Raw genomic sequence first — 23,366 nt, 5'->3', positions numbered from 1 at the left:
CAGACAAGTAGGCTCAATGCACATATTTCTGGATGAAAGCACACGGACGTTTCCTTGGCAGCCGCTGCTGTATGATTAAAAACTTCCATTTGCACTCTTCCGCAGTCTGTTGTTTACTGTGATCGGCATCTTGGCATGCGCACGCATGAAGAATTGCACTTTTAAGTGATTCTACTGTTTATTGTGACGACTTATTTTACCTGTCTCCTTCAGTCTGGTTCCTTTTGAGGATATCAGCGGCGGCTCAGGTACTGGACGTAAGGGTGCAGGGGTGGTCTGAAAACGGAAAGAAACAGAATAAACATTAAATAGTTGAAAAAATCTGCAGGCACATTCAACTTTCCCATGACATGATTCCCAAAAAGAAGCTGGCTGTGTACAAGTGAAAAGACAAACAGACCTTCACAGTGTGTCCCGTTTGTCTGCTCTCGCCATCGCCGCTGCCGAAGTCCCCAGAGGCCTGAGAGACAGAGACATTAATTCAGAAGTAGTCTGACACTTTGACAAAAAATGCTCAAAACACAAATACTCACAGCATCGGAGTCGTCCTCGTCATCGCACAAATGTTCAGCTGCCCGAGGGTTTCCCACCACTTTTAGCTCAGCGATCTCCCCCTACACACACAAACACACACACACACAGACACTTAAACATGATATAAACAGTGTCGAGTCCAGATGGGCTTTACGGTGCTTGACAAGTGAACGCATTCTACCAAAGAGCTTGAAGAACTATTTTACTTTTGGAAGAATTGGGAAGAAAAATGTCCAAGGATGTGGCTGAGCATGGCTGACAAAACTGCAGTTCAAAAATATAACATTGATTATATCAATTTCTTTTTTTTTAAATCCACTTTTCCACTTCAAAAGCCATGTAACCGTCACATGTGGTCGCCTGGGTCACTGGGAGCGAGCTAAAGGTCAGAGGCACAAACCTGCCACATGGAGATAATAAAGAGGTCCGACTACCACATAAAAACACACAATGTATTATCCTGACTGCTCCAGGTCCGGTGGGAGACATTTGGAGGAGGGTTTATCGCTGCTTTTGATTAATATCCGTCTGGAACGTGATGAGTAAACATTCTCTTCATCACTTGAGCATTTCCTGAGCATTGGTGCCTGGGAGTTTTTAGTTTTCTTCCAAATTCTAGAGCATTTAAAAACCTTTTCACCTACTATATTTAGTGCAAGATCAGCACTTTATTAATGCAAGTGCTTTAGTGATGTGTATCTTGTTTTTGTGGCAGTAAAAGTCATGTCTCATTGAACTTGGCATTTAAAATTGCATCATTAAGTTTGAGTCAACCCATTTAAAAAAGGCTCCTCCAAATACAGCACTATTTGGCTCAGGTGGTAATCGATTACTGGTAAATATCGTTAGGCCAATGTACTAAGCCAGAGCCTTTTTATACTTGATAAAATCGAGGGTGATGCACTTTGGGCTACAACTTGAACCCAAAAAATTATTTGAAATTTGAAAAATGTGAAAACTGTACAGTGAGCTGATATTTCTGATATAAATGTACTCTAATATCTGCTCATATATGTGAACACAATCTAGCTGAATCTGCTTGTTCAATCAGTTTAACACTTTATTTGTGCATTTAATTTTTACCTGGAACTTGTCAGCGTCAGCTCCTCCACCGTGGCCAACGAATATCCCCGCCCCCGTGTCAAGCTCCATGGGGTCTGGGGAACGCTCAAACTTCACCACCTGCTGCTCAGAGTCGCAGCCGTGGTAGAAAGTCACCCGGTCCTCGAAGACGGACAGCGAAAAGCGACTCCAGGTGTCCACCATGCTCGGGACGTCAAAGCTGGCAGCCTCGTACGAGGCCTCAGAGTCGGGCTCGGTGTAGAAGAACTGCACCCTCTGGCGGCCAGACTGCACCGCGCTGAGCTTGACAGCCACGTACATGAGCCTCTGGGGCCCGTCTGTGATGGAAAAGAGGACGGAGGCGGCGGGTGTGGTTGGCTTGATGTGGAAGAGGAGGGAGAAGTGGCGGTAGAATGGGTTGGGAATGTGGGCCAGGGCCGGCTGGCCCGACGCCGTCGCCGAGGTGAAGGCATAGGCGGCCTCCCCTCTTGGCCCGTAGACCCTTGTGATCTCACCCGGTTGAAGGTCTCCTATCAGCTGCAGCAAGGAGACGCCGCTCTCCTCTGCAAGGGGAGAGGGACAGGAACATACCACTTTAAGTCTGAAGCTTCAAGGGACATTTTCAAAAGAGAAATCAGACAAACCTGCCTTCAAGTGCAGCTGTTATAATGAATTGCATGCGAGTGAATAATAGTGGTGAATGCAGTTTTTTTCTGTGACAGTTAATTTGATTTTCAAGAGGTCAATTTGTCACCACAGCCCAAAGAAGAAAGGTCAAAGTCAGCCACGAAAAATGTATCTTATTCTGGGACATATCAGTCTGAGGAGGGAGCCAATGAGGTGCACTTGAAGGCAACATGAGTTTGAACAAAACAGAAATGATCAGCACATCACAAGTTCTCTGGACAGGACGACAGACTTGTTGATGACAAACGATTTAGAGTGCTCTTGAGGAGGTGCTGTGAGTAGACGACATTGTTTCTTTGAGACTCTTTTAGGACAAAACACAGGTTAAGGGTCAGAGTTAATGCTTGTTAAGATGCAGTTACCTTTGCTGCACAATCAGGTACGCGCTTTTACATGAGTCACTGACTGCAGTTTTAGTCAGTGATCACTGTACAGACCTCACATCGCCCCTCTCTCCTCACCTTTCCGCATTATACATGAAACTGGAGTGTGTGTGACTGGCCAGGTGTGCAAGGGGGGGAGAGGGGAAGCAGGGTTTGAGCTTTTGTCTCTGGCTCCTTTATTCATTCATCACTTTTTCACATGTGCAAACAAGAGCTCCATTTAATTGTCCCGATGGCAGCAGGCTTATCGGGGGTGCTGCAAAAACTTCTCTCTTTAGATGTGGTTGGACACCAAATACAAACAAAAAAATCCTACCTGCAGCCATGCAAATATTGTGGGTTTTGTCTAGACTAGAGGAGTCGGTCCAATTAACGGAAACACTGCTGATATTTCAGTTCCCATAGACAAAAATAGCCCAGAGTGAAAAACCCATTAGCCTTGAGACCTTCCATGATGTTCTCACACATCGCCATCGCGAGGGACAAATCATCTGATGCTGGGGGACACTTCTGCACAGTGATCTCCTGAGGGTGGCCTGTCATCGCAGATTCATGAGAGGAACGGACCAAATAGTACGATCTGTGCATTAGAGGGTCACAGAGGTCAGCGATCGGGGGGGTTTCCAGAGTTTCCAAAACAGTGAGAACGTATCTAATGCAGCTTGTTTTAAGTGTCACAGACAGTGAGGCAGTGATAAGTCAAAGACAGACCACAGACGCCTTCAGGATAGAAAAATAACATCAGTCATGACGGTGGCTGCATTGTGATGGCTTAAATAAGACAAGAAATAAAAGAAATAAAAAGTTGATTTAATAATATGATCGTCAAAACAGAGTAGTTTGTGTCCTCCAGGTCTTAATCTCAGTGAAGTATTTGACCAAATCTAAACATCTAAGCATCATGTATTTAGGTTTCAGTGATTTCTTGTTAAATTTCAAATTCTGTTCACAGGGACTCTGCAGTGTGTCGCTCACCTTCTACCACCTGAGAGGAAAGACTCAGTCATTATGTAACAGTCGATCACAGAAAGTAATTTATGGGACAACCAGTTCATAACCAACAGCACATCTGCACTCGCCAACCCGACCCTGGCAGGGAGTAATCGGAAACACATGTTCCTGCACACAATGGTGGGTGTTGTGTTGTCTCGACCTGTGGGATTTTGTCCGATCGGAGCCGAGTCCTGGGCGGGTCGGGTGGTCAACTTCCCACTGAGGGGCACCTGCTGGTGGTTAATCTCACACTGACACAGCTGCTGCAGCTGCCGCGTGAATCAGGTGGGGCAGATTATGCATGTGGAATTAAATTATTTTCAAACGATAAATGAAAATGAGGAAACGTCTTCATGTGAGCCTTGGTGACAAATTATTCTCTCATAGTCCTGGTTTCATAAAAATCCACATCTGGAAGTGGACCACACTGCATGAACGTGTACAGCGCCTGCCGACTACTCTTTACGAGACCTGTACATAACAATTACACCCACTTTTCTAATTTCCTTATCCGACTGGCAATCTCAGTCTCAGGCTCTGAATGTAATTGTGCGCTTCCTGTGAACCAAACTGCAGTGCGAGCCTGGGACACAAATGAGTGTTTCCTAACCAATGGGCTTCACGAAGGGAGGGGTCCCAATATCAAACTAAGAGCATTAAGAGGAGAGGAGCCACAAAATTGTATATTTCTTTTAGACCATGCTAACATTTTAGAGCACATTACAGGAACTCTGGAGGAGACACACCTTGGTTTCAAAAGTGAATACTCCGCCGATTTACCATTATACTTCAATAAAATTGAAAACAGGGATTTTCTTTTCCCATCTGATGCAGCTACAACATCACAATGCTGCTTATGCCTCACTCATAATCCCCTGCATGCTTATTGTTATTCTTAAAACGTGGTAAGGTAAATTACAGTCATGTGGAGACATCTGAGTAAGTATGTGGATGCCGCTCTCAACTGCATTGCTCCATTAGTACGTTTAAATATATACAGGCCTACAGCACACAACAGTTGGGTCCATAAAAGAATCAGTTCTCCTAGTTTGCTGTGACAGAACTTGCAGACTATGGCCATTTATCTGGGACTGTTATTCTTACAGGTTCAGGTTTTTCCACTGGAGTTGGGAACCCAGCTGCAGAGATTTGCACTCTGTGCGCGTCACAGGCACATTAGTGAGGTTCAACACCTTGGATGGTGCCGTTCCAGGAGCTCGGCTCTGAGTCCACTCCGAACTGGGAGAAACCGCTGAACCATGTTAGAAACTATTACCACAAAATGATCTCAAATATTTTCAGCGAGCGTAGCGGGGCTGTCTGCATACTTTTGGTCACATTGCATGAAATAAATATCACATTGACCAGTAGAGGCTCGTTTCAAGTCCATATTCAGCTGCTTCTTTGACTTGACTGTTCTCCAGAGGCCAGATGGAAGCTGGCATGACAAACCGAACGTGGGAACTTTCTTTCGCCTGCGAAAGCCTCATCACGTTAACCCAGATGTCTGCTCATGGCTCCTTGCCCTGCTTTCTTCCTCCTTCTCTCCATGCTATCAGGAACAACAGCCGGGAATAGTATGGAACATGTAGCAATGTTTCACAGCCCTGATGCCAGTGGCAAGTAGAAGAAGAAAAAAAACAAACTCATGTTTTCTGTTAGAGAGTATTGCGGACGTGCCATGACTGTACTTTCCAACATGAAACCCTGGAGAAATTTCACAAGAAAGAAAAAAAAAACAAGCTACTGCCAGTGAAGAGAGGCCCGGACAGACAGATGGAAGGAAATGCGTGTCAGATGTCCATGGGAAAGTGGACCATGAGGGACTCTGATGGGATGAAGCAGAAAGACAGAGAATCAGACCCTAAAGACTGAGTGGACTCGATGTGCCAGTTAAAAAACAGGCTGAAATGTCACTAGCGAACTAATGGACTTCTGCAAGAGGTTTAAGGGGGTAAGGCGGCTCCCCAGGGGTAAGACATACACTTTCATGGAAGGCTAAACATAAATACAAGAAGCCTAAACAAGACACTAGGCCGAGTCCATTTGGACTGAATTCTAAAAAGTGATGCTCAATGGTCAAGAGTTCTGTGGCTCTCGTATGAAGGAATCTCTTGTAAAAACAAATGCCAGAATGATGCGAGTGGCACTGGAATTGCTTATTAACAAAAGGAACAACTGAGTATTGGATTGCTGTTGGTAATTTAAAAATTTTTCATAAGGATCTGCGCCCGTGATCAGAGTTATGCCACAAGAGCTCGCTTGACTTAAGCTGTTGCTCTCCTTATTTGGAATGAGTGAGCACTGCGATGACAAACTTATTAAACACTGCAATGATTCACCATAAGGAATCACAGGTACAGTATTTATACAGTTCAGACAGTCTGCTGTTTTACCTTAAAACAAGTCAAGAAAGCAAATGTTTAGCCTTTGAATCCCGAGTGTCTCTTTGGGGCGATGGGACGATTTCCAACAACAAGAGTCGCCCGCTGTTAATTAAGCCAGTGGCTCAGTCCCATTCGCTCCGCCCAGCTGTAGTTCTGTCCTCCTGGGACCGAACCAACTGGACTTCACACGTCTCGGGGGCCGAGTGGCATCGGTTAACACTCCAAACAGAGGTGACGCAACTGCCACAGTCAGACTCTAATCCCTGTTTGAATAAGCTGAGAGCCAATTAAAGTTGAGTGACGGGGATCAGCGAGGAGAAAGCGACTCTTTGAGTTCAGATGACTTTAGCTGGATTTTTTTTTCTTTCTTTCTTTCCCATCAGCCTTTTCTTAAAGGATCAAACTTTTAAATAGTCTGGTTTCTTGGCTGTGGTCCAATCCAAACATTTCTGGCCAGACTGGAGAAATGCAAGACGCAACAGGTACCTGAATTTTTTTCAGTATTTACTGCATCCTACATTTCCCACAATGCATCTCAACTGTCTCTTTCAGAATCCACGCCCTCACGTTGTAAACAGCTCTCTGTTATTAATCTGTGGTCTCTGAGCTGCAGCTGAGGTCACGCTGATGAGATCAACAGGGTTATTTACTTCTCCAGACATTGAAAAACTATTCACAATGGTGAATTTATTAGTGCCCCCGATGGCTTGTAAACTGATCTTTTATGCAGAATTTGGGGATTTTTTTCCTTTCAGCTTTTTTCTGTTTAACACCATCGCCGCTGTTAGCGCTAGAGCCACGAACAGCTCTACACTAACTGAAAACAAGTTAACTGCACGCAGACGGAAAGAGCTCAGGGATAATTTAATGATATTTAATTGTAAATTGGTCCAAACTGCTGCTTAAAATTCAACACATTTTGGATAATGCTGTGCCTCTATACCGCGGGGTTAATTCCCCATGGGCATGACAGTCTCTCTCACACTTTGTCCCACTTTCTGTGTCTCTGCGTCCTCTAATGGTCTGCCAAACACTCAATAACCAGCCATCAAGTGTAACTGGTTGTGGAGGGTGGTGGCGACTGGCTGTGCCCTCTGACCCCTGACAGAGACTTGAGCCGCCCCGTCTCATACCGGTCACAAAGCTCTCTTGTTACCAAGTTTGACACCTTTGCCCTTTCTCCCAAACCGAGCGCACAATCGCCACGCTCTTTCTACGGACCAGACCATTTTCCCACCCACAGTCACTATCATAAATGCCAACCGCCGTCCTCGCTTCCCACCACAGATGGGCCAATTGTTTTCCCTCTTTGGGCTATGACACCATTCGCCTCTAAATCCACACAGAATTCCACACCAGCTGATCAGAAATCATGAAATGTGATGACCAGGAGATGGCTCGGGACAGAAATGCATGACTGGCATGCAAGAGTAGGATGTGACTACAGCAACAGTGTTATTACTGCCCAACCAGAATGAAGGTGCAGACGGAAAGCACTGATTCTATTGTAGACGTTATCACAAAAGACGCGTGAATTGTTACTATTAAATGCAATACACAGGGCTAATAGATCTATGTGGGGTTCCCTGTAAAACTTTAAACAAGTAGGAAAAGTCCAGAACTAATATGCTAAAGACCTGAAACGTCTCATACCTCCCTCTTTCTTTTCCTTCATGTGAGGTGTTGCCTATACGCAGGTGTTCGGGAAAATTCACACCCAGTAAAAACAGCCTGATGACAAACACGGTGAAGTTTCACATCCTGAATGTTTCAACTCCAAAACAAAAAGTTTCACTCCATTTCGATAACAATTTGTGTAATAAAAAAAATCTGCACCACATGCGGTGCTTTAACTGTTTGACTGTGTTTTATAGCAATCTTTAGCTTTAAGAGCAGTTTCAAAGGTTATCCAAACAAGAACCCTACCAGTGGAACATAGGAAGCAACTAAACTTTCTCCCACGTAAACCCAGATCATACATTAAATATTCCTGTGGGAATAAACATCATAAAGAGGGTTTAAAGTAGCAAAGTTCACAGTGGTAATACTGCAGACTTTATGAAACCACTAAAAGTCTGGACAGTGGCCTCTGGAGTATTTCCTGTTGAAGGCTTATTGTCAGGGAAACTGTGCATATCATATGGATTTAGTACGCTTCCCTTACTATAAATGGCCTGGGAAACCATTAAGTACATGTAGAGGGTAATAGAATACATCACATACAACATCATATGTTCAATTAAATCTGCAGTCAAGAAAATGCAGCAAAGAACCTGAAACTAGACATTGCTGACCACTGCTAATGTATCACACAAAAAAACGATGCTTTGCAGATGCAGTTTTGCATCGTGACAAGAACATGGGGGGGGGGGCATGCATCCTGGGACAGTGACGTTTGTGCTGACGAACGAACAATCTCTGGACCTGCACTGGAGACATAGAGTGACACACCACAACAGGAGCAACAACGACTGCAAAGACCACACCGAGTGTTTTTGCATGTTTTCACAGAATTATTGCAGATTGTTTATTCTTCAGAGTACTGTCAAGTATTTTCAAGTATAATCAAGTACTTTGTTGTGTTTGCATCATATTTGTAGCTGCATGTGCCAAGCGACTAAAGTTTTGACTAACTATTGAATCTGAAAGCTTGTAGGGTACAGGAAGCAAGAGACTTTTGCTTCTCGAGTTTTTCCTGAACACGGAGGAGGGGACGGGAGGAGGTACTCATTTAAAGGCAAAAGTTAGGGAACAGAAAACATGCCTGACACTGATGTATGTATCTGTGACTATGTTTAGGTGGGTGTAACAGTATATTCCCCTGCCCAGGGGTGGATATAGATTGTGTATCTGTGTATAAGCACCACTGCATCTGAGCAACTATAAATGCTACACAAGAAAAATGCCACTTAAACGACAATAAAAGTGGTTATGATGTTCATCATATTGGATCACCTCTCTGCAAATCCCTGCAGGCTGATTATCCCACTGCTTCTTGGTGAATGTAACATGGGCTGCCATGGTAGGAGTAAAACAAATAGCAAAAACATGCAAAATTGTGTTTAAAGTGACGGGCAAAGATATCGAAAATGACAATCATATGCTGGGACAACACTTTACAAACACACAGAGAGACTTTAACGCTCACAACATCAACGGCGAAGGGTCACATGACATCGGATTCAAAATGTATCACTCCACGGGATACATTCTAACCCGCCGGGGTTACCTTTCCAGTTACTAACTGACGCGCACGGGGGCTTCTCCGCTCTTTCAGGCAGGAGGCGACACTCCACCGGGAGACGCCCGTTTTCCAGGGACGCCCAGCAGCTGTCCTGCAGAACGTGGCAGAAGCCGCGACAGGGCAGGTGCAAGGCAGCAGGGGGCGAGGAGCACCTGGGCGCCAGCAGAAGGCAGAGGAACCACTCTGTGCCGTGGTGACACCCTGCCCTCGCCAGCCATGCCCACTCCTGTAGGACCGCGCCCACCTCTGCCACAGACGTGTGGTTGAAAAAGTTGGGCAGCGTGAAAAACGTGGGCCGTTTGCCCACACAAATGGGCCAATGAGAGGGCACGGGGAGACAACGTGGGTCAGAAGCATTGCTGCGACTATCTGCGGGGGTTAGCGACGAATCCAGAACACCCTCAAAAGTCCCATTCGTTTTAAAAACGTCACCAGTTAAATTGCTAGGCAGGACTTCATCACCTGTCAAAACCATCACTGATTTCAGATCTGTCCCAGGATCACCTGTGGACCCTGATCCCGAACCAGATCCATCCCCCGCCCAAACCCCAGACCCCCCCCGCTCCCCTCTAAACCTGTCTTTATTACCCGTCATGTTAGGGCTCGCGCTCTCCATCTTTGCCGTCAGGCCTCCGTTAGCAGTCGTGGTGGTCGGGGTCCCGTACCACGTCTCCACAAACTTACGGATTCCCGTGGCAACGTTGATGATCTCTTCCCCAACCCCAGACAAGTTGTCATCCTCCTCCCCCTCATCCTTCTTCTTCTCTGTGCCACTGGGTGTTGTGGCCGCACCTGTCGTTCCTGCCTTCGCTGTCGCTGTCGCCACCTCCGTTGGGATTTCTGTGGTGGGCTCTGGATCTGGCAGCCAAAACCAGGCCCATGAGCTCCCAGCACAGAGAGCCAAGACAAGCAACCACGTCTGGATCCTCAACATGCTGCTGGTTCCTACAACAGTCCTCCAAGTGTCTCAGCTCCCCCTGTTTCCCAGAGGCGCCACCTGTTAGCCAGCCGGTCAACAGTTAAATCCAGACTGTTCAAGGGTCACTGAGCATCCACTGAATGAAAGCAGAGACCCTTCCTCTGGACCTCAGCTCAGAACATGCTGCAAACTCCCTCATAAAAAAAAGAAAGCACTTAACATGGACGGGGAGACCGAAGCATGGAGGCAGGCTTGTTATATACTGATGCTGGGAGTCACTGGTTACTCAAGAGTTGCCCCAACACACACTTAAACTCCTCCCCCTGTGTGAGACGAAGATTCGGCCTCCTAAGACCTTTTTCTACTGCATGGAGAAAAAGCATGCAAGCGTTCCTGTCACCACAATGACACACCCATCCAGAACAGAAATAAATAACCAACAAAAAATGTTATTTTGAAAATATATATTTTGAATAAAATATACAGGTTATGTTCTGCTTAGGTTTGATGTTTAAAAATTTCAAGCTGTCCCGTGCAAGACGCTCAAGTTCAGATGAAGTGTCCCAGAGCTCTGCCACCACTTGTCTCATGTACCAAGTATCATGTGATCACTGTGGCTCTTTCCATAGTAAATTACAAAACATTTATATATATATATATATATATATATATATATATATATATATATATATATATATATATATATATATATATATATATATATATATATATATATATATATGTATACATGTATATACATACATAACATATGATAAAGAACCTTGTTTATAGACACATAAAGGTTTTCCTATTCCATATCTGAAAATGGCTATAGAATAGACTGATTTGTATTGGATTTGATATTTTCTTTGGCATGTTTGATAGAAAATGTAATTTTTTTTTGATTTTAAATGGTTGGTCAGATCAAATAATTTTACCACTTCACTTGGGCTCTGGGGAGTTAGTGGACTTCTTTTTTTGGACTATTCATATTATTTTATACTATAAAATAATCTGAAGATTAATCAATAGCTGCAGCCCGAGGTGGCTGTGGCCTCACTGGGGTAGAAAATAGACAGAATTCAGATTATTTCTTTGGACTTTCCTCCCATCTTTGCATGTTTCTTGTGAAACAATGTGCTTGTTTTCTTCAGGTGTAAGTCAACAGTTTCCAGCGGGCTCCACAGCATTGTTGCTGTGGAGCCCGCTGGAAACTGTTGACATACACCTGAGGTATGGGGTCACAATACACGTGGTTTCGAATTAAAGGGGTCACATAAAAAAAGAAAGGTTGGAAACCACAGTAATAATAAACACAGCAGCTGACGGGTTACCATGACACCAAGTAGATGACCTGCAGTAGATGATAAGGGATTTAATCTGCTGTTTCAAAGAAAAGAGGAAAAAGGAAAAGAAACATGTGGTGTCCAGTTACACGACACTGACGCTCTGATGCTTATCTACCGCATTGTTTCAAAGTGAGTGATGAATCCAAAACACTCACAAACAATATTGTGTTCAACTACAGTGCCACTCAATGTTCTGACATTGTCAAGTTGTCTCTTAGTGATTAATAGCTGGGTGAGGAAATAGAGAAGCAACGGGGCAAAACACAAGTGTGAAAAAAAGTGGAATTTGAGACGGCTGGGGAGAAGAGCAGCGGCAGTGTGAGGGATGTGAGTGAAAGATAGCAGCTGAGAGGAGCGAGGCCGCGCCCGATTGGATCGGCAAGCTTAAGCGATTTCCCCGGGGGACCGATGCAATTGCCTCATCGCAGAAGATCCTCGGAAAATGTACCACCTCCAGGTTCTCACAGATGGGTGATAAGGGGAGAGGGGAGAGGGGACCCCCCCCTCCCAACTCCTCTTTTTCCAGGCTGCCTCCTCCTCCTCCTCCTCCTCCCCACGGTCCTGAGTGCACCCATCATCCAGCTATACCCGCCTCATCTGCCAATGTAGGACATCCAGCTGTTACACATTCCAGTGCTCAGACCTCCCACGCCCACGCTCGCATGTGACATTCGGAGGGGTTTGGAAACTGCTGCATCTTGATAATGTGTGCGTTCATACGCCAGCGCTCCTGCTGTCAGCAAGGGCATGTTCGGCAAGACACTGAGCAGGACTGAGTGAGTTAGTGGGAGACAAGACTGTGTGTATGTGTGTGTGTGTGTGTGTGTGTGTGTGTGTGTGTGTAATGACTATATAATGAGCTGACAAACAAAGTAAAGTAGTATCACCAAAACAAATGAACGAGTTGTAACTGGCATTATATTACATTGCACACAATTCTCAGATTATGTAGAGCAATAAAAACATATTCATGAGCTGAATATTTAGTATCAACCAGTAGCTACAGCTGTTAAATAGATTAAAAAGTACCTCAGTGAATAAACTGAGTTATACTCCGCAACTGATTTAGCCAAAGAGTCATGAAGAATGAAATAAAAGCTCATATCCATGTCTTTCAGTAAATACCAAAAGCAATGACAGGGGGGGACTACATTTCCTGTCCAATGGGTTTTCCTTTTTTGGGGGGGGGGGAGCAGATCCTGCCATGAGATTCCTTGCCTTCCTCTTTCACAGCTGCCGTGTTGACAAAATGTACCAGAAACATCTGGATGTTGAATATTTAGAACGCAGGTAAGAATTTTTCCCTTCACGCATGATCTTCATGTTCGGTGGAGCAACACAAACTCTCCTGCAGACTCTCCCACACACACACACACACACACGCACACACACACAAGTTCACCCTCCCTCTGTGATCCCAACACTTTTCATCACCATCGGCTGTCAGCGGCTCTGACCTGCGCAGGGCCACGAGCGGGGTAAGTAAACGCGCCGCGGCATTTAATGTTCCAGCGGGTCAGTGAATGTCACTTCATGAAGCAACCTGGTGCTTTCCGTTATGGCGTATTTGTGCATATACATTCAATCATATTCAGTTTAGTGTAGCTACTACAGATGCGTATTAAAGCGCCAGTGGGAATGTGTGAATGCTTAAAGAAAACATTTCCTCCTTAAACAGTCGCACACCATCAGTTTGAGACATGTACTGCATGATTTTTTCATTTTCTCTCATCATGCACCCGTTTGTGAGTTCAAAGATTTCCCAGAATGCCTTTTTGACTACTCCTGGAAAATGTGCAAGGCCTGAACATGTTTTGTGAGTTTATTTTGAAAAGCAAGTTTTGTGTTCCTTTTTTAGATCATTATTTCCAATAGGAAAAAGAAAAACTCTCAGCAGGAGTATGGCCTATTTTTAAAGGAATAATTCAAGATGCCAAACGTGTCCAGTAAGTTGGATCTGAAGAGAAACTAAGGGGCCTGAGGCAGCTCGCACAGGCGTGTCCACATACTTATGGCCACACCAGACAGATAGAGACGTTGTGAGGTGGGATGCATTACCTTGTCGCACCGCATCGTGGGATGTCTGTGAAAGAGAGAGGGAGGGAGCGCATGAGCTGCAGCTGTGCTAAATTACCAGCGGAAGGTCTAAATCTCCCCCAACCTCATCTAATCGCCATGGCAACGAGATTCTTCCCGAGCCTTGTCAGGGGACAGAAATTATTACTTCAGCCTTTCTCTTCGAAGGGTTTTTGGCGGATTAAATCTCCATTTGCTGAGATTGTGTCTCCGTCCGACACAGTGAGGACGCGGTGCAGACGCTCACTCTGTGATTAGTTAAAATATACATCTGCGCAACTGCCGTACGTACACAGACAGTTATTACGCAGACATGGACTTTAAAGGTTAACATTCTTATAGAGCCATTTATCATGGAAACAACCCTCTTCTTCTCATTTTCCACCTTTTATCGAAGAAATGAACAGATGCAGGAGAATCGGAGCAAGCGTGCATGGTGTGCGTCCCTTCTGGGAATTCTCAGGCCAAGCAGTGTCTTTAGTTTAATTGGTGTATCGTGTTTCCGTTCCCCAGTGGGACGCCCCGCGGTTCACATGAGTCAGACCTGAGTGTTTAACCGTAAACTACTGGTGAGGGAACACACATGCTCTCAGCAGGGAGGTGGTGGAGCCGTTGGTGGCATGGCCTAAACACGCCACAGTGCTCAGGAAGTTGGCCTTGAGTTTTCCCCTCTTTTTTTTTTGTATTGCACGATGTCCACATCTATTCATGTACTAACAGCACTCAGATTAACCAGCAGAAGGCAGCAGCACAGAGGCAACAGCTTCAGATATATGACAAGTTACTGCGTTTATGTCACAGGAAGACTGAGGTGGATTATATCACCATTTGTAAGCACCCCACTTGAGAGAATCATTGTTTATTCTGTCACCATGGAGTCAAAAACTAAAAGTTGTATGTATTTTCAAGTATCAATTATTCAATTTAATTTACCAGAACAACCCTCTTTGCATAATGTAAACTAGGGTTGCCAGTGAAAACTACAAAGCCAATTCTGACAGTGCAACCGAGGCACCAGCATACACAAACAGAAAGGTACGTCAACAATGAACTTTGCAAATCAAAAACCACACTTTTGTTGCAGTGAAGACGCCCAAAACATAAAGCTGAAATGCTGCCACCTGTTGTTCACTGTCTGAAGTTCTATCTAGATGAACTAGTGAATAAAAAACAGAAAAAGGAGCCTCCAACTGTGTATTAACACGTGTTTGAATGTGAAATATATTTCTCAAAGTATACAGTAACAACATAAAAATCTCCCTTGTATGTCTGTAAATCTCTGACACACAGATGCCTCCTTTGCTTTTCCAGTTTCAAGTTCTTTAAACCGAAGAGGCTTAAAAAAAAATTTAAAAAAGAGCAAAGAAAAAGAAATTCCCCCGTCGGGCATCTTGGCAGAAGCTCTGCAAGAAATCAACACCCATGACGCCCCACCCTCCTCCTCCTCCTCTACCGTCACACCCTGTGGTATGCTGGAGTGGGGTTTTGGCACGGACAAAAAGCAGGGCATTTTCAGACAAGAGGGTGTGAGACGCATCTCGTCGGCCCCTCACCGAGCATCAATGCTCGATTCATCGAGCGACACGGGAGCATGAAGACGAGACAGTCGTTTCCTTGTGCGGAGGATCCTCATCGCTGAATGGGAACACTTGTTGTGGCAGTGATAAAGAAATAATGGGAATGTATGGCGGTGAATGGAATTGGCTTCTTTAGAATGTGAGGGAAAAGCCAAAATAAATGAAAAGTATTGTTTCCGGAAAGAGATGAACAGAGGGAAAAGAGGGAATATTTAAAGATAATTTCATTTCTGTGCAGGCAAAATAAAAAACTACATGACACACCCGATCATCCATTTTATCCTGACAAATCCATCTCTTCTCAGCCCCCTGTTGACCTCACCTGTCAGAGATACATTTTTGAGGCATGAGTCTCACAAGATGTGACATTCAAGTTCGTTGGAAAAGGCCTCGTAACTCGAAGCCTTGGTATGTTGGAACCTAGAAATTCCTGCAGCCCAGATTCTGTACTCGAGGGCAAGTACTGCTCATGACCCCAGCAATGCACCCAAAACCGCAGAGACTCATCCAGAGCAGACACTGAATCAGCGAGCGATGTATCAGATTTCAAGCATCTTGCAAAAAAAACGGAGAGATTCCTTTTATCCGAGCGAGGACTATTCGCTTTTTGTCTTGTAACGTTCATTAGTCCTGATCAGCGATGAGAACATGTTCAGCAGCTGATTCTTTGCAAGTGACCATAGAAGGCCACGTGTCAATCAAACACCTAACAATTTTGTCAACACTTCACCTCCGTGTCATTCTGACACCTGCCTCTTGAATGGGAGTCGCTACCTCCAGCAGATCACTGGAGCAGCTGCTAAATAGTGAGTCGTTGCAAAGCGAAAGTTCCAGAACCCAAAGTGGCGAGTCACGTCCAAATAGCCAATTTGCTTCCCCTAATGGATCGATACATAAAGGAAAAATGATTTTGTATATTTCCTAAAATGTTTTCCTTTCATGTTTGATTTTTATTTTGTTCAAGAATCAGATTTGAAATTAACACTTTTTTTTATTTTATTGCCCAATAATGAATATCTGATGAGTCTGACTGAGACTATCTTCACTCGAATGCCTCCAAAACAGGCATTTTTCCACACATCTATCCATCTAAGTAACCGTGAAGCGGTGGATTTCCCCTCTTATCGGTGCCCTTTACATCCCCGATCTGACCTGAGCCCTGGAATGCCTATCACAACAAACAACCACGGACCAGTTTTACGCACAAGCGGAGTTCAGTCATCTCATCAATCTGTGCTCGGTAAATCTGTCACGTCGGCAAAACTCTGACCCGGAGACAATGCCAGGCCCCGGGCCTCTGGGCTCCGTCTTCCGTGTTGCTTCTTGGCTGATTTACAGTGGCGTGAATCAGCCTGAGGAGGTCCGCGGCCTCCGCCCTGGCAGTCGGCCGGCCCCCTCCGCATGATATGGGGCGTTGTCTGGCCTCCACGGTGGAAATGATTAAGAGCCCTGACAATGGAGGGTCACCCCTGGTGCAGGTTGAGGGCAGGTCTCACACACACAGTGACGTTTCACTGTAAAGCAGCTTCCCGGCCAGCAATCGTCTTTATGTCGGCTAGAAATTTGTGGGCTACGGAAGAAATAAAGCGATTGATTAATGTCCTTATGTTGTATTAAATTGAACATCTCTGGGATTGATGATGATGATGATGATGATGATGATTAAAACGTCGCTGATGATTGACAGTGGGTAAATAACTCACAGTATGAAATCTATATAATTACAATCAACACCGGTGCGGTGGATTTTGCTTTAAAACAAAACTGTTGTAAGTTGACCTCGGTTAGAATCCTTCTTTCCCTAAATGAGATCTCTTCAGTGAGTCGTTATCATCCATAAAAACAAAAAGCTTGCAGGTTTACTGTATGTGTTTAGCTGATGTAAGTATCCAGACGGGCTTACACAGAGTGAGGAGATATAACATGTCTTGCTTAAGGGCCCCTCAAAAGACAAGTGGTAGGACATAACCTGAATCTGCGCTCTTTAAGTAACGAGATGCACGAATCCAAGCTCCGACCCAGAAATCCCTACATTAGAAAATTAAGCTGGAAATCGAGCTGAGTCTATGCGGGCTATTTGTGGACAAGTGCTGAAGGAGGCGAGCAGGTGGGAGAGGCAAACCGCGGCCACCGTTATCTTCCATTATCACCACCAGGGCTGCAGCTGGAAAAACAGAGCTTTTACCAGGAACAGAGATCGCCGTCCGACGGCACATCAGGTAGGCTGCGTTGGAAGATGGGAAGATACATTTGTTACCGTCTGCAGGTCTAATCAGCGTGAAGGGGCCCGGCTGAGGGAGAGCCGCCGAATTCGAGGAGCACACAGGATAAAAGCTGTAATTATAGATAAAAGTGGGAGTTAACCGCGGTGGAGAAACATCCCTGAGGCTGTGAAGACAATGAGGAGGAGCTGGGCGATACAACACGTTATTCCCTGCTGTATATGGTCCTTTCAGGCATGACACATTTGTGGGCTAGTGGAGCACAGACACACTGCAGAGTTAAAAAAGAACACTGTATCATCAGTGAAACCCGAGAAATCAGAATATGAGTGTGATCGGTTCGTCGTGTGGCATCTGTGACCTCCTTGCATGGTCCACATTTTTGATTCCAAGGTTATTAAATAAAACAGAAAGAGGCAATTCAGTGAAAATGAAATGTGGAGTCAGAATCACAAAAGGGCTGGGAACAAACTAAAGCACCATCTTCTTCCTGTCCAGTAAAAAAGGCTCTTGGATGCGCCCATGGCGGCAAGAGAAGTGTCCAGTCCTCATTCATTTCACCCACCCGCCCTTGTCTTGACTTGTAATTTGAAAAAACCTTTAATCTCCAAGAATGATGCACAAGAGGAGTCGGTATTCTGTCCGTCTTAGGTCACCGTATACACGTGAGGCATCGCTTTTCGATAAGCCAACAGTCGTTGGTGCCTTTAAATAAGAAAAAAGATACAATTTTCTCTCCGTAAATGCAATGCTGTTTAACAGCACCGACGACAATGTCTTCCAAAATGATCCTAAAGTTGATACATCTTTTCTGCAACGGTTTCAACAAAACCAAGATCATAACAATCATCACGGAGAAGGATTTATAGCAGGATGGTTGTAGTATTTTTACCAAGGCACTCTTGATGAACTGCACAACTAAGTGCAAGTCAGGACAAGTTGAAATAGGTCAAGGATGATAACAAGAGTTAAGATATAATAAGATACATAAGATCAAAATAATTGCAAATAAGTCTGAATAAGATGTGTTCAAAAGAATCAAAATAATTTGACTCAAGATGAGTCCACAAAATTCAAGAGAACTCGAGATTTAGTTAAGATCAGTGGAGTGAAGTCAGACAAACACGTGATATGATCCGTTGAGAAAAAGTCAAGCTAAGTTCAAACGACTTGAGATCTTTCAATATTAGAAAATATTCATCAGTCACACAGTCAATATATGTCGAAATAAGATCAATAAAGATGAGAATCTATAGATAATCGAGAAAAAAAACATGTTCATTATCTAAAAATACATTTCTTTCAGTTCTTTCAGTTGACTGAACATGTGATCAGATCTAAAGCAGCTGATCCAGATGTGGTTTCCATCCAAACTCAAACAGTGAGTCTTATCTCCAGCAAAGTCCGGCAATTAGTGGTTCAAGTGAGAAGAAAACCGCCGTCTGATGTTTTTCCGAAATCACCGCAGCTTCACTTACAGCGATGATCTGCTTTGTTTTGACGTAAATAAATGCCTGCGGCGTGCTTCTCTTTCACCCCCGATCCATAACAATCAGACAGCCATTCAACCTTGATCCGTCTTGTGAAGACCGGAGTGGTTCATGTTCTCGGCAGCCTGGGAAAGATCTGCTGCCGTACAGACCAGAAGGAGCCATGTGGCGCTGCAACTGATTATTATGAATTAACCATTTGGTCCATTAAATGCCAGAAATAGTAATAAATGCCCATTAAGATGTCCTAAACTTTTTTAGTTTTGTGCAACCAAGGGTAAAGATTAATTAAAGGCAAAGGTAAATTCAAGTTAAAATGGAGATACAAGAAATCGTGCCATTTCTACATATACTGTAATTCAATTCAATTCAATTTTAGTTGTATAGCACCATATCACAACATACGTGAGGTCAATATTACAATATAACAGGGAAAACCCAACAAACTGTGAGGTGGCAAATAAAAGTTTTTACCAGTTTATTACACCACCCGGAGGCTTTAATGTGGCCTGCACCTATGATACAAATTCAAATGCGTAGTCCTCAACGTTTCAGTTTTGTGCAACCAAGGGCAAAAATGTATTAAAGGCAAAGGTAAATTGCGCAGACTATGACATGACATCGATGCTGACTGTGCATAACGCGAAACACATGCTCGCAATTATTATGCTTGAGGCATCAACAGTTGAAAAATATACGCCAAACAAATGTCCCCATAAAATGCAACATAGATATTTTTTGATGGGGAGACGTGGGCCTCATGTTCAGACAGGCTGAATCAGCTGTGCAGTCACGAAATACAGTGAACCATAACGTGAAGTAAGCAGCCTGAGGCATTTCCCCTGTGGTTTAATTATCCCACGAGTCTCCCCCCCACCCCAATCCATATATCATGGAATAATGGTCTGGTTGGCCACCCTGCATGCTTGTGCTACAGCATACTGTACTTTCAGGAAGTGCTTACACGCCATGTAAACACAACGACAGTAAATCTGAGAGGTATAATAAAACAATGAGGGTTTTGAAGATTTCCATCCACAGACACTGCTAAGGCAGTAAATTAGAAATGTAAGACCATTATCGCCACCAGGGCTGCAGCTGGAAAAACAGAGCTTTTACCAGGAACGGAGAGCGCCATCCGACGCTGTTTGAAGGAGATTTAAAATTTCCTTATTTGGTGGATTCATTTTCCAACATCCTGCTCCGCCCTCATCCACTCAGTTTAAGAATTCCTACATTACCCAGAACAGCTTTCAAACCCGCCACAATTTCCTTATTTTACAGTCAAAGACAAAATGCTAGACTCCTGATTTGGGGTTTGAATTCATATATGATTTTGATGCAAAATAAAAAGGAATCAAATTCAGTGTCTATCTTGCACCTTACCAAGGTGTAATTGATGGAGGAAAATCTTTGTGAAATCATTTATTTGTTTACTGAATTTTTAAAATATAGGTAATGTTGAACAACGGAGCCTTCCTGTGGATCAGGAGATTATATCTGCGGGCAAATTAATGGGATACAAGGAGTACAAATGTTTCATGACATTGGTTTTTTTTCTTGTGTTTATTCAACAATATTTGATTTTATACGAACAATGCACAACTTGCCTAAATTCTTGTGTGAAGCTTGTTGTAGAATTTCTGCATAAACAGTAGTGTATGAATAAGCCGACATGCCTGAATGTCAGTACAGTGTGTGTGTGTTTGCAGCCAGGTAAAAAAAACTAGGCGCTGAAGTGCATCTGTTTTTCTGCGGAGGGATTGACAAGCCCCGAAGAAGGGAAAATATGAGCAAACCGCCAAAAAATCCCAACCCACTTCTCTCACACACACACACACACACACACACCCTTAAACACACTGACAAGCACCTGCACGATGAACATCCCACACCTGCAAGAGGAGATGGACATCAGCACACACATGCACACACGCACACACACGTGCACACACGCACACAAACGTGCACACGTGTACACAAACAAGAAGTGATTACTGGACAGACCTGCTATAGCAACAGGCTCAGCGGCCCCAGAGGAACATGGGAGCCCCTTGACCTGAGCCTCTGCTTGAAGTGATTGTTAATAATTCTTATTGTAAAGTAAAGAGAGACACAACGATTATAATGTCATATCATATCACAGGTCAGTGCTTGATGCGCAGTGAACACAGAGGTTTTCATCCATCCTTCTGCTTTTCATTGCACGTTTGCAAGCCAACAAAAAGAGACAGTGGACGTACAGTAGACTGCAGCAGCAGCTTTGCCAGTGGGGAGAAAGAGAGATTCATAATTCCCAAATAGACAAGTCCAGACATTCGAGTCGACCGCTGCCTCATTCCAAGCCTGAAAAAAAGCCAAGCTTCCAGATCATGTGTCAGCACATAACCCGGCTCATTATTCACAGAAATTCTGAATAAGTGGATGAAAATGTCAGAATTTACATTTCTGGTCAAAGGGTGTGTGTGTGTGTGTGTGTGTGTGTGTGGTTGGGGGGGGGGGGGTTCTAAGGTAAGCTGTACTGTAGGCGTAGAGCCAATGAAAACATAATAAGCTGATTGTGTTCTACAGCATTTTCGGAACATTTTCGTATTAGTTTTTACATTGTTTACTGCAATTTTTCTATAATATTTCCTACAGGAAACTACGTTTTTTTTTGCCCCCTCTGATTCAAAGGTAAACATGCTACATAAGAATAAAGTGATAAAGTGAGCATGCAGTATCCTTTACCTCTGCGCTGTGATTGTGTCTGTGCCACCAGCAGCAAGATGCAGACGCAGCTCCGCCAGATCCTTATTAACGACCTGTCGCGGCGACGCATCTTTGAAGTGTTTTTTTGAAAAAAAAGAATTGACTCAGAAAAAAAATCTATAAAATCCTCTCAGACGGTCGGAGGAGGAGGAGGAGGTTTCATGTCCAGCAGATGGATTCAGACGCTCCTCAGGGAAAAGGACTCGGCCTCGTGTCCTACCTGTGGAGGATTGTGCGCGCACCTTTACGCACGGCAGCAGTGTACGAAGGCAACCGGCGTCAACTGGGAGAGAAGCACACTGCTGCATCCTGAAGTCGGTTCTTTTTCAAAGTAAAAGCTCCCCCGATTAACGTTTTCTTGAAGTGCAAATGGACATACTAGAAACTAAATTAATTCATATGGATTTTTGGCAACCAGTGAAAGTCATAAAACACAATATGAATATTTAATGATGTGTTCTCTGTGCGTGCAACCTTTGCATTCACACCTAGAGTTCACATAATTTTATTTTATAAAACTTTTTTTAATGCCAATATTCAGTGGCAATTAATGTGATTATGTGTTAATGTGTAAATTGTTCTATTTCATTCTACTTTATACATCTAGCTACTCAACTACATGTTGGGGGGAAAATATTATACTTTAGATTTAGATTGATGATACAAAAAAATAATTATGACATATCATTGTAGGTTACGTTACTACATGTCAAGTAATAATATAACATTGGTTATCCCCAATGATGACGAAAATAACTTTATTTTGAAAGAAGCTACTTGTGTTCCACTGAAACGTGACACATCTGCCCTCAGTGAGTTTACAGTGCAGCTTCAGGGCTTGAAAAACCTTCAATTCACTTCATTTCAGAGTCTTTGAGGCTTGAACCTTCTGAAATCTTCACCCTCGGGATCCAAAAGAGCTGTTAAATCGACTGTATCTAATCCATGAGTCATAAAGTGACAGCTGACAAAACTAGAAAAGAAAAGTGGGCTTGCTAAAAGATGAAAAATATTAAATGTTGAGATTTACTATATTTCTATCGAGTGTATTTAGACATTATTAACTACAAAATGTTTATGCATCTTCCAAATGTTACTGATGTGTAATCCGTCTGCTGGTCAGAGAGAGGGAGCAAGCAAAACATAAATTTTAATATATAAATGAATAAATACATTTACTTCATTACGAGTAAAACACACCTACTTAAGAGCATTAAACTTATGATAAATGTTTAATTTAAGTATTGAAAGTAAAAGTACTGTTTCTGCAGACAGTCGAATGTCATAATATCATATATTACACTATTAGATTATTAACGCTTTCCACAACTGTGAGTCTGCACAAGTTAGGACACTACAATCTTATTGAACCCATCTAATTTGATTGTAATAGAGAGAAAAATAAACCCACATAAGAAACCAAGTAGAGTTAAAACACCCAACCTCAGGCCCTGGGGACATTTGTTTGGTTATGGAATCATAAAGTCTAATCACCCCTATAACAGTAAAAAAAAAAAAAAAACTCCAGCAGGGGATCAGGCTGATATACTGAACCCGTTCAGGCAGGTTGCCTGCAGTGTGACACCTGTCTGTGGTGCGGATTGAAAGCTGCATTCCTCGAAGAGAGAAAGGCTTCATATGATGACAAACGCTCCATAACTGTCCACACGTGCACGCACAGTGAAAGGTCGG

The 23,366-nt window shown here is 43.7% G+C and overlaps 1 protein-coding gene across 5 annotated transcripts in view; it reads right to left on the bottom strand.

Annotated features, from left to right (window-relative positions):
* Positions 1–21,933, bottom strand: part of LOC118304899 (collagen alpha-1(XVIII) chain) — a 33,644-nt gene extending 11,711 nt beyond the window's left edge. For 2 of the 5 annotated variants that reach the window (XM_035629692.2, XM_035629693.2), the window contains exons 1-5: positions 9,276–9,797; positions 1,618–2,159; positions 534–614; positions 401–460; positions 201–276 (exon numbers count right to left, since the gene is read on the bottom strand). In XM_035629692.2, coding sequence (XP_035485585.2) covers positions 201–276; positions 401–460; positions 534–614; positions 1,618–2,159; positions 9,276–9,765 — 1,249 coding nt within the window. In that variant the 5' untranslated portion in view covers positions 9,766–9,797. Of the gene's footprint in view, positions 1–200; positions 277–400; positions 461–533; positions 615–1,617; positions 2,160–9,275; positions 9,798–9,878; positions 10,471–21,653 lie in introns of those variants that run through there. The other 3 variants (XM_035629698.2, XM_035629695.2, XM_035629696.2) reach the window with 3 other exon arrangements.
* Between the last annotated feature and the right edge of the window lie 1,433 nt (positions 21,934–23,366).

The sequence above is a fragment of the Scophthalmus maximus genome, chromosome 1, assembly GCF_022379125.1.
Source record: "Scophthalmus maximus strain ysfricsl-2021 chromosome 1, ASM2237912v1, whole genome shotgun sequence".
NCBI lineage: Eukaryota > Metazoa > Chordata > Actinopteri > Pleuronectiformes > Scophthalmidae > Scophthalmus > Scophthalmus maximus.
Note: the sequence above shows the minus strand (reverse complement) of the source record. Positions and strands in the feature narration are given on the sequence as shown.